Genomic DNA, 11265 nt, shown 5'->3' with positions numbered 1-11265 from the left:
TTAGCCAGGATGATCTCGATCTCCTGACCTCGTGATCCGCCTGTCTCGGCCTCCCAAAGTGCTGGGATTACAGGCTTGAGCCACCGCGCCCGGCCGACACAACTTTTTTAAAAAAATTGAGACGGAATTTCAGTCTTGTTGCCCAGGCTGGAGTGCAATGACATGATCTCGGCCCACTGTAACCTCCACCTCCCAGGTTCAAGCAATTCTCCTGCCTCAGCTTCCTGAGTAGCTGGGATTATAGGTGCATGCCACTACACCGGCTAATTCTTTGTATTTTTAGTAGAGATGGAGTTTGACCATGTTGCCAGGCTGGTGTTGAACTCCTGACCTCAAGTGAGTACTGGGGTACTCCTCAGCCTCAGCCTCCCAGAGTACTGGGATTACAGGCATGAACCACCGTGCCTGGCCTAAAAAGAAAGTTACACATAGGTAATAGAAAACAAAGTCAAAAGATGCACACACAAATCCTAACAGTCATTATTTCTGAAGGGTTTCAGGTACTTTTTCTTCCATATTTTCTGCATTTTTTTCCTTGAGCTCATCTAGCCCAAAGCCTGTCTCTGTCCCTGTCCTCACTCCGTTAGAGCAGAAAGGGCCCTCAGCCTCCTACCCTCAGAAACTGGAAAAACTGTTTAACACCCCGTCTTCCCTAGGATGTGTCAAGGCTCATGCCCCTCATGCAGCTCATCTCCTGGAGGGGAGCACCGAGGAGCTGGACCTGCAGTCCCCCACCCTGGCAATTCCCATATTCAGGCGCCTCGGGCTACACGGAGGCTGGGTGCTGTTCCCCACCCCGGGAACAGAGAAATCACATCTGTGGCTGCCTCCTGGGGAGAGTCCACCCCGCCCTTGCCCAGCCTGGGAACTCAATAGCGATTTGTTAGTTGGCAGACCTTTCTGGGTGGCAGCGGTCTTTGGCCCCCAATTTCTTTGAGTCCCATGGGGTCAGGGACACTGCACATTGGCCTGAGGAGCCCCCTCTGTCCTGTGTGACCTGCAAACACTGGGCAGCAGCCTGTGCTGTGATCAGAAGTGGAACGGGGATGGCGGGGGGAGAGGGGTGGTGGGGTGGGCAGGGGTGCGTGTGGCGAGGTAGGTGGGGGATTCAGGAGGAGATCCTTGATAGCTCCTGGAGGGTCCAGGAAGCTTTTCTGGAAGGGATGATGCTGGACTGAGTTCTGTAGGGCTCTGTGACTGCCAGGTAGGGGTAGGGGAGCTTCAGGCCAGCCAGGGGGATGGGTGTGGGCAAGGCCCGAGGGGGCAGGTGGAGTGGGGAGTGGTGTCTGTACTTCCTGGTTTCTGCAGGTACAACCTGAATGAGATCCCAGAACTCAAAAAGACTTGCTGGAAGGCTCAGGGTGGCAAACCCTGCGCCTTTTCACAGGACCATTGCTTATCGTATGTGTTATACCCGCTGCCAGGCTGCCCGCCTGGAGGGTCGGGCGCATTTCCCGTCTCTTCCCTGTTACATGTCATGCAGCTCGGCCACCTTTAGTTTTTTCCATTCTCCCCCCTCTCAGGACATTGAGCCCATTTCCCCACAACAGCAGAAGCAGTTGACACACTGAGTTTCTAGCGAACGCCTTCACCCCTTCGGCAGCAGCTTTGAGGGGCTCTGTAGGCTAGACAAGGAGAGGGGGTGGTGGGGTGATCTCTGGCCGAGTCCCCTCCTGGAAGCTCCGCAAGCCTGTGGCCCATGGGCGGGTGCGATGACCAGGTGCGTCTCTGTTGAGTGTCTCCAGGGGCAGTCTCTGCCACCCATCCCTCCTGACCGCCTGGCCCTGTCCCTTGCAGACCGAGAAGGACATCCTGCTGCGACCTGAGCTGGAGGAACTCAGGAATGAACATTCTGCACGCTTCAAGCTCTGGTACACGCTGGACAGAGCCCCTGAAGGTGAGCGAGGGAGGCCCCGTGCTGGGTGGGTGGGAGGTGCCAGCCCGCAGTTCACCTTTGCCCAGCCCTTCGTGGCGTTGAGCCTTTGCACGATGTCTGGCAGTCACTATGGCCCTGTGGGAGGGAGGTGGTGTGGCCCCATCTCACAGATGAGGAACGAGGGCTCACTCAAGCACATGGCTGGAAACCACCACAGCCTGGCCTGGAACCCAGGTCCTTGCTTCCAGAGGTGGAGTCCTTTCCTGGGCGCACTGCACTGCCCGGCTGGGCAGAGAAGGCCAGCGTCCCCTCCCTGGGCGGGGCTCACTTCAGGGCAAGTCTTGGGGCAGCGGTGGCGGCTGCCTCTTCTACATCCCAGCGTGCACACTCTCAGAAGCTGCCGAGTACACAAAGGCCATCTTCTCTCCCATCATCAACCCTGGGGAGTGGGCTAGGCCGACATTGGGGTTACCCTTGTTGCACCTGTCCAGTGGCTAAGCTGCTTGCCAAGGGAGTTGTGAGAGAGCCAAGACCGTGCTGGAGGCAGCGGTGAGGACCGCCACACCCACCACTTGCAGTGAGGTTGCCTCTGGGAGTTAAAGCGCCCTTCCCTTTTCGACTTCAGATAGAGATGTAGGAGTAAGTAAAATGTCAGTTTCTTTGCTGTAAGAAAAGCACAGCTCAGGCTTCCCCAGGCCAGTTACTTAGCTTAGGATCATTCTGGTGATGTTTAGCTGCAGGGCTGAGAGACGGTAGGGACTGCGGTAAATTGGAGTGCGTCTGCCTGGTCCGGAGGACAGTGCCACCCGCCGTGGGCAGTCCTGCTGTGGAGTACAGCCCTGTGTGGCCAGGGCCTCTGCTTTTCAAGAGAAGCTGGGGACCTGCATTTTCTGGGAAATTTCTAAGTGTTGGAAGCAGCATTTTTGAACACCCGTGTGAGCGCCAGTCTGGGGTCTCGTCCTGCCATCTGCCCCTGCTTTGCCTCTGGCACCTCCTACAGCCCCAGTTTCCCCAGGACTCATCCACCGTGCGGGGCGCACACCCTCTGCTGATGAGGGAGCTCCGTCCACACCACCCTCTGCTGCTCCTCCCAGCAAGGAGCATGTGGGCTCCGGGACTGGCACCATGTCTGTGTCAGCCAGTCTCAAAAAAAAAAAAAAAAAAAGGAGCATTTATCCTGTACCCATGTGTCAGTCCAAAGGGAGGAAGTGATAGGTGGCTTCGCTTCCTTCTGACTGCAGTTTCTAATAGCATGGGCGGGGCCAGCTCGCTGCGAGGCAGGGTTTAGCCCTATCGGGATTCCAGATGAGCGATCCGGGTCCCTGGTGCATGCTGGAGCCCCTGCCCTGTGGCCAGAGCAAGGCCTGGTCCCCCAGGGAGGGGCCAATGCTGACCCCTGGTGGCAACAGGCGGCAGCGCCTGCACCATCGCCTAGGGACAGTTACCTGCCGATGAGAGGACTAGTTGGGTGATCGCCCAGCATTTTTCATGTACATTTATCGCCACTGTGATCCCCAATTCAAGCCTAGTTGAGGTGCTGCTGTAGCATTAGATGTAAGCTGAAATCCCAGAGATTGAGAGAGAAAGTGGTAAAGGGCTGTACCGTAGCTAGGCGAAGGATGAGGAGAGCGGCAAGGCCTCCAGGCAGGGGCAGTGACTGTTTCCCCCCCAGAGCCACTTTCAGGACAGGTACAGAGAAAAATACGCTAAGCCGTGCACGGTGGCACGCACCTGTAGTCCCAGCTACTCAAAGCTGAGGTAGGAGGATCACGTGAGCCCAGGAGCTCCAGGCTGGAGGGCATTATGATCGCACCTGTGAATAGCTACTGCATGCCAGCTGGGGCAACGTGGCCAATTCCCGTCTTAAAAAAAAAAAAAAAAAAAAAAACCACATACACACACTAAAAAGAAATCCCTGTGAAATTGAAAGGTGTCTTACATACCTGCACATTTTGTACACTAGCAAATACAGTTTATTCCCGTGCAGTTTTTACAAAGTACTTTCAGATCCATTTCAGATCCATTGCCCGGCTATAAAAATATTTTCTGTGCCTTGCCTTGTTCCAGAGGGATTTAGGAAGCTTACAAAGACTCATCCAGTGAGTCAGAGTGGCACAAATGGAAAACAAGTGCAGGGCCATAAAATGAATGGACTCAGGAATGGGGTTTGTACAAAAACGGACTATAATGCACACTTGCCGTGAATGGGCCATGCGTATCACTCCAGGCTTCCCAGCAGCCAAAGTGAAGAGGGAAATGTGACCAGTTACTTAGCTCATGGTGTCCGTGAGATAAAGAGGACCCCCTTGCTCAGCACGGTAGACTCTTCCTGGTTCCAGGGCAAGCTGGGACTGCTTTGGCCCCTCCCCGTCAGGACCTCCACAGTGTGGACTGTATGCTGTAAACTTTGGCCATCTAGGCAAGGTGTCTGTGTCAGCCAGTGCCAGCCCTCCTGGCCTGAGGCTTCAGCAGCTTTTCTGTTGGTGTTGAGGGCTGCGGGTTGGCTGTTTCTGGTTGCTAAGGATAGAGACCAGCCATATCATCGTGGGTGCTCAGGGCTCGAGGGGGCAGGACACACAGCTGAGACTCGGCTCCGCATGGGCCAACATTCTTGTGGGGGAGTCACAGTGGGTTCATGGAGGTGGGGGCAGTTAGAGACTGTCACCCTGGCCAGCCTGGGGCAGAGCACCAGCCTGGGGACCTCTGGATCCTGGAAGGTACATCTCGGTCATGTATTGTGTGACCTTGAGCAACTCAACTCTGGGTCCTCTGGGCCTCAGTTGCCACATCTGTAAAATGGGATTCATATTCCCCGCCCTGTCCACCCACTGGGTTGTTCCAAGGGCCACATGGGAGGCCAAATGGAAGCAAAAGGCTTTGCAAACTATAAAGTGCAGTGAGGGGAAGCATGTTGGGCTTGCGTTCTGGTTTCAGGCTACAAGGCCTGAGGCCACAGGCTTGAGTCAGGGTTGGGGGCAGGGGGTCCTGGTGACAGTTTGCTGGGATCAGCCTCTCCATTCTTCAGCATTTAAGGAATTCACTGCCTAGGGTTGGTCGGTCAGTAGGTTGGTGACCTCACAGCCACACATCAGCTTACCTGGTCTCTCACCCCACAGCCTGGGACTACAGCCAGGGCTTCGTGAATGAGGAGATGATCCGGGACCACCTTCCGCCCCCAGAGGAGGAGCCGCTGGTGCTGATGTGTGGCCCCCCACCCATGATCCAGTACGCCTGCCTGCCCAACCTGGACCGCGTGGGCCACCCCAAGGAGCGCTGCTTCGCCTTCTGAGGGCTGGGCATGGCCACACGGCCACCCACCCCGCACACCCCATGCCCTGTCCACACTCACCCAGTCACCTCCCCACATTGCACACTGGGGCCCCGGGTTCAGCCTGGCCTGCCCGTGCCCTGGTGAATCACCCAGCCGAGCAGGCCCCCTGGGGCCCCTTCGGGAGCAGGGCTGTGTCCCAGGTGGGTCACTGCTGAGCCTTCAGGGTAGGCCCTGCCTGGCACTTACTGGTCCTTACCAGAGACGCCCAGTCCCATCCCTGTCCTCATGACCCCTCGTCCACCCCACACACACACTACAAGGCTGAGGGCTGCCAGCAGCCATCTGCCCACCCTTCCCGGCCGTGGACCACAGTCAGGATGTCAGCAGACACAGATGGGCAGCCCAGAGCTGCGGGAGCCAGGGCCCACCCCAGCCTCGCCTGGCACCCCCACTCCCGCCTCAGGGCCAGGCCCAGGCCTCACCACCTGACACTGTGTGAGACATTGACACCAGAAAGCCCTCTTGGGGCACTGCTCCCCGCCCCAGGGCCCTGGTCAGCCGGGAGTTTGGCTCTCCTCTGGCTAGAGTGGGAAGAGGGAGCTGGCCACGGGGCCCTCCCAGCACCTCAGCATTTCCTTCCAATCCATCCAAACACTGAGGCAGCCTCGGGGAACCCCGAGCTGTGGGGTCGGCAGTCCGCTGCACCATCTCAGGGTTTTGGGGTCCTGGGCTGGGGCCACCATTCCTGATGGCAGAAGTCCCACAACCACATGTATTTATTCCTCTGTCCTAAACCGTCCCCTCCTGCCCTCACCCCCAGCACAGGGGGATTCTGAGCAGTGCCTCTCGTCTGAGGGACGTATCGGTGACCTCGACGTTGCCTTTAGACTACAGTTGCATTAGCCTCTGGCGTATCGGCTTTTTCAGAGTCATTTATGAGCAGAAAAAAAAAAAGTAAAACTTTGCTAATATTAACCCTTCTCTAGCTCCTCGAGGGTCTGTGACCTGCATCACAAGGGGTCGGGGGGTTAGGAAAGGGCTGGGGAAGACCTAGCATTTTGTTTTTCTTTCTCTTTTTTTTTTTTTTTGAGACGGTGTCTCCTTCTGTCACCCAGGCTGGAGTGCAGTGGCATGATCTCAGCTCACAGCAACCTCCGCCTCTCGAATTTAAGCGATTCTCCTGCCTCAGCCTCCCAGGTATCTGGGACTAAAGGTGCCCGCCACCACACCCAGCTAGTTTTTGTATTTTTAGTAGAGACAGGGTTTTGCCATGTTAGCCAGGCTGGGCTCGAACTCCTGACCTCAAGTGATCCACTCACCTCAGCATCCCAAAGTGCTGGGATTACAGGCATGAGCCACTGCGCCCAGCTCTGGCATTTATTTAATTTTTTTTTTTTTTGAGATGGAGTCTCTTCGCTCTGTCGCCCAGGCTGGAGTGCGGTGGCGCGATCTCAGCTCACTGCAAGCTCCGTCTCCTGGGTTCAAGCCATTCTCCTGCCTCAGCCTCCCGAGTAGCTGGGACCATAGGTGCCTGCCACCACGCCCGGCTAATTTTTTGTATTTTTAGTAGAGACGGGTTTCACCGTGTTAGCCAGGATGGTCTCGATCTCTTGACCTCGTGATCCGCCTGCTTCGGCCTCCCAAAGTGCTGGGATTACAGGCATGAGCCACCGCGCCTGGCCAGGCATTTATTTTTGATGTATCTTTGTGATAGAAAATTTGGAAAGTGCAGAGAAATATACACAGGAAGAAAAATTCCCAATCCCCAGAACCAAACCAGCTGGAACCAAGCAACCCTAGTCACCCCAATCCACCAGTAGGCTGCTGCCTCCCGTCAAGATCAGATGAGTCTCGAGGCTCAGGGAAGTCAGAGGATGCCATCTGCACAGTGGTAAATTACAGAGGTGATGAGGCAAAGTGGGTGTGGGGCTGTTCTTAAAATGAGGTAGCAGGAAGGCCCCAAGGAGATGGATTTGGGCTGGGATGGGAAGAGAGAGCTGGCCCTGCCGGGGTGGGTGGGTGTTCAAGTGGTGGAAACAGCAGGTGCAAAGGCCCTGCCATTGGAACCAGCTCGTGGAATAAACTTTCAGAAATAGATCAAAGAAGGTGGGTGGCTGGAGGAGGCAGTGATGACGAGGCTGGAGAGGGAGGCGGGGCTAGGCTGGTGCTATGGAGACTTGCTGGGTGGCCCCAGGAGCACAGCGAGGTCAGTGTGACTGGAGGGGAGTGGGGGAGAAGAGGGGACGGGACAGGTTCACAGGAAGGAGGGCCCAAGACCAACCCCAGGGACTAGGAAAGCCTTGTCTCCTCTCACCTCTCATTTTCCATTCTGTCTCTGGCCACCTCACTACCTACAGGGGCAGGAAAAGGAATCTCAGACCCAAAATGGCCTTTTCCACACTGTGGCCAGGGACTGTGCTAGCAGTGGACACACATTAGGTCTCATCCTCATTTCTGTCCTTGTCTGAGGCTGAAAGGCACGGGATTTGAACACAGGCCTGCCTGCGCCCACAAGAGGCTACCTCCGGGACCTGGGAAAAGGGGATGAATTGGACCTGATTCCTACCCCCTGCAGGTCTATTTCCCCATTCAGAAAACGGGAGAGGGCTTTATGGCGGCTATTCTCCATTCAGACTCAACACCTTTATTTATTATTTTTGAGACGAAGTCTCGCTCTGTCTCCCAGGCTGGAGTGCAGTGACACAATCTCAGCTCCCTGCAACCTCTGCCTCCCGGGTTCAAGTGATTCTCTTGCCTCAGTCTCCGGAATACCTGGGATTACAGGTGTGCACCACCACACCGGCTAATTTTTTGTAGTTTTGGTAGACACGGGGTTTCACCATGTTGGTCAGGCTGGTCTGAAACTCCTGACCTCAGGTGACCCACCTGCCTCGGCCTCCCAAAGTGCTGGGATCACAGGCATGAGCCACTGCACCTGGACAACACCTTTAAGATAATAGTTGTAACGGGTCCTTTACACTCCAGAATTCACAGGCAGTGTCACCTACCTATGCGAAGAATTTAAAAATCAACACAGCTCCAAATGAGTTATAAAAGAGCAAGAAAGGAGACTGGGTGCGGTGGCTCACACCTGTAATCCCAGCACTTTGGGAGGCCGAAGCGGGTGGATCACCTGAGGTCAGGAGTTCGAGACCAGCATGGTGAAACCCCGTCTCTACTAAACATACAAAACTTAGCAGGGCTTGGTGACGTGTGCCTCTAATCCCGGCTACTGGGGGTGCTGAGGCAGGAGGATCGCTTGAACGTGGGAGACTAAGCTTGCAGTGAGCCAAGATCAAGCCACTGCACTCCAGCCTGGGCAACAGAGTGAGACACTGTCTCAAAAAAAAAAAAAAAAGACTCTGGTGAAACAGACTATTTCTGCACGCAAACGCTGAGCCGGTCCCGGGGATACATGGGGCAGGAGCAGAATCCCCGGAGTCGCGGCCGCAGACGCTGCCAGGCTCTACCGACTGGGGCGCGGCTTCCCGGGCGGGACCCGAATTCCTTCCGCTGCTGCGCAGCTGCTCTGCTAGAAACTCTGTTTGTTCTCACTGAGCAAAAAGTCCTGCGAGTCCACAAAAGACAGGGAGTGGGGCCCTGGCTGGGAGATCCGCAAGGGGCTTCACTCTGGGGATGCACCGGGACGTTGGGAGGGCCAGAGCCCCACCAGTCCCCACCCCCACGTGCCCGCCATCCCTGTCTTTGGGATCAAACGTCCAAACAAAGCTCTGAAATGCCCGGGGGGAGGGGCCATCCCAGACTTAGATTACATGTTTATGATCAGTTGTGCTGACTTAAAAAAAAAAAAAAAAAGTCGGCCGGGCGCGGTGGCTCACGCCTGTTATCTTAGCACTTTGGGAGGCCGAGGCGGGCAGATCGCCTGAGGTCAGGAGTTTGAGACCAGCCTGGTCAACATGGTGAAACCCCCGTCTGCACTAAAAATACAAAAATTAGCCAGGCGTGGTGGCACGCGCCTGTAATCCCAGCTCCTCGGGAGGCTGAGATAGGAGAATCGCTTGAACCCGGGAGGCGGAGGCTGCAGTGAGCTGAGATCATGCCACTGCACTCTAGCCTGGGCGACAGAGCAGGACTCCATCTCAAAAATAAAAACAAAAATAAAATCGTCCTCCGCATCTACTCTACACTGCCCAGCTGACCCCACTGGCCAGCCTGTCCTCCCGTCGCGCGTTCCTCCTGGCACGCCTGGAAGGGAGGAAAGGCTTAATGGTCCCGTTTTATGGGTGAGGAAAAGAGGCCTGGGAAGGAGCCCGGAGTGGTGGGGTGAGCCTGTAGTCCCAACTACTCGGGAGGCTGAGGCAGAAGGATTGTACGATCGCTTTTACCCTCTTTCTTTCTTTCTTTTTTTTTTTTTGAAATGGAGTCTTGCTGTGTTGCCCAGGCTGGAGTGCAATGGCGCGATGTCGGCTCACTGCAACCTCCGCCTCCCGAGTTCCAGTGATTCTTCTGCCTTAGTCTCCTGAGTAGATGGGATTTCAGGCCGTGCCACCACACCTGGCTTTTTTTTTAAATTTTTTTTTATTTTTTTTTTAAATTTCAGTAGAGACGGAGTTTCTCCGTGTTGGCCAGGCTGGTCTCAACCTCCTGACCTCAGGTGATCCACCCGCTTCGGCCTCCCAAAGTGCTGGGATTACAGGCGTGAGCCACCGTCACTGGCCTCTTACCCAGTTTCTGTACGGAGCTCCTGATGCCTGATGGCCAAGAGGACTTAACCCCATCTGTTCTAAGGGCATGGAGTGTATTTTTAGAGTGATTGGACAAATATGTGCCGAACACCTACCTCATGCCTGGCGCATGCTGGAGGCTGGGGTTGTATCAATGCAAAAGTCATTCCCTGTATTTAACCCTTAAATGAATTAGTCTCTTTAACTCTCCCAACGCCCTATAAATTATTTGCTCCATAATACATATTAGGAAGACAGAGGCAGAAAGATGAAGTGCTTTGCTCGTGACGGTCACGCCGTCACCGGGACGCGAGCCAGGCAGTCGTCCGGCTCTCACCCCCAAGAGCACTACATTATAAGGTCGCAAAGTGAAGACACGCTGTCATTAACTGAGCTGCTGTGTGAGGCCGGGGCCTGACGTATCTTCCTGAAGCACAGAGAAGCGGTTATACAGGGAAGTTTGGGAGAACTGGGTTAAGTCCGCATGTATGGAAATTGCCAGTTTCGTGGGTCACAACGTCAATATTGTGGGCAACCTTGGACTGACTCAATGCGCAGTTTGGGACAGCGATGAAGTGCAGAGCGTCCCCAGCCGGTGACTAGACTCCCTAAGAACTGGCGGCGTGGGCAGGAGGAGAAAACAGGAATGAGAACGCACCCACCGTGCGCCGGAAAGAAACAGAAACTGCGCCACCCCGCGCCCAGTCTACTTTTCAGATGTAAAGGGATCGGGCAGATCGCAACTCCCAGGCATCCCGCAAAGTAGGCGGGTCACCTTAGGGGCGACCTTTACCCGCTCAAAAATTCGTCTCACATTAGCAGTGAGGATTCGGGCGTCACCCCGAATCGTTATTTTCCTTACTCATAAGTTTAAGGCATAAAGAAACGCTAACTCTTATTTCCTAGGTAATGAATCATATTCTCATTTGGCGTATGATGAGTATCATAGTTGACTGTTGAGGTAATGATCCACTTCCATTGAAGTTTGTCTTACTTGTTAATGAAATTATTTTGTTGCTTTTCATTTAATGTTTTTTCGTCGGGGAGAATAAATAATTCATAATGTGCCGACCTTCTGTATGCAGATGAGCAGCCAGCTCCGCGAAGGCTCACGGGGAGCGTCCCCGCCCCTTCCGGTTCTTGCTTGCGTTTAGCTGGCTGTCGCGAGAGTTGGTCGGCGGACGTCGGAAGTAGTTCGTCGCTCTGTAGCGGCCGAAGGGGCGGGCTCGCGGGCTGGGGGTGTCTCGGCAGCTTTCGGCTCGCTCGGCGGAGCAAGATGGCGGACATCTCCCTGGATGAACTCATCAGGAAGCGCGGGGCGGTGGCGAAAGGACGGTGAGAGACCTTTCTTTTCTTCGGGGTTTCGGGTCCGCGGCATGGTGGAGCTCGAGGCGGGGGAGGGAGCGGCCCGGGCGCGACGCGGAGGACCGGGT

General features: G+C 55.3%; 2 protein-coding genes across 2 annotated transcripts in view; both read left to right on the top strand.

Annotated features, from left to right (window-relative positions):
- The window catches only part of LOC105542440 (NADH-cytochrome b5 reductase 3), a 33438-nt gene extending 27311 nt beyond the window's left edge, over positions 1-6127 (top strand). Inside the window, 2 exon segments of the mRNA XM_011983991.1 lie at positions 1798-1897; positions 4993-6127. Of these exon segments, the coding sequence (XP_011839381.1) occupies positions 1798-1897; positions 4993-5165 (273 nt within the window). The 3' untranslated portion in view covers positions 5166-6127.
- A 4874-nt stretch (positions 6128-11001) lies between these two features.
- LOC105542480 (polymerase delta-interacting protein 3) overlaps positions 11002-11265 on the top strand; it is a gene marked incomplete at its 3' end in the record, with an annotated part of 20587 nt that continues 20323 nt past the window's right edge. The window contains exon 1 of the mRNA XM_011984059.1: positions 11002-11167. Within this exon, the coding sequence (XP_011839449.1) occupies positions 11109-11167 (59 nt within the window). The remainder of the gene's footprint in view (positions 11168-11265) is intronic.

The sequence above is a fragment of the Mandrillus leucophaeus genome, unplaced genomic scaffold (assembly GCF_000951045.1).
Source record: "Mandrillus leucophaeus isolate KB7577 unplaced genomic scaffold, Mleu.le_1.0 Scaffold26, whole genome shotgun sequence".
Lineage (NCBI taxonomy): Eukaryota > Metazoa > Chordata > Mammalia > Primates > Cercopithecidae > Mandrillus > Mandrillus leucophaeus.
This window is presented reverse-complemented; position numbering and strand designations above follow the sequence as displayed.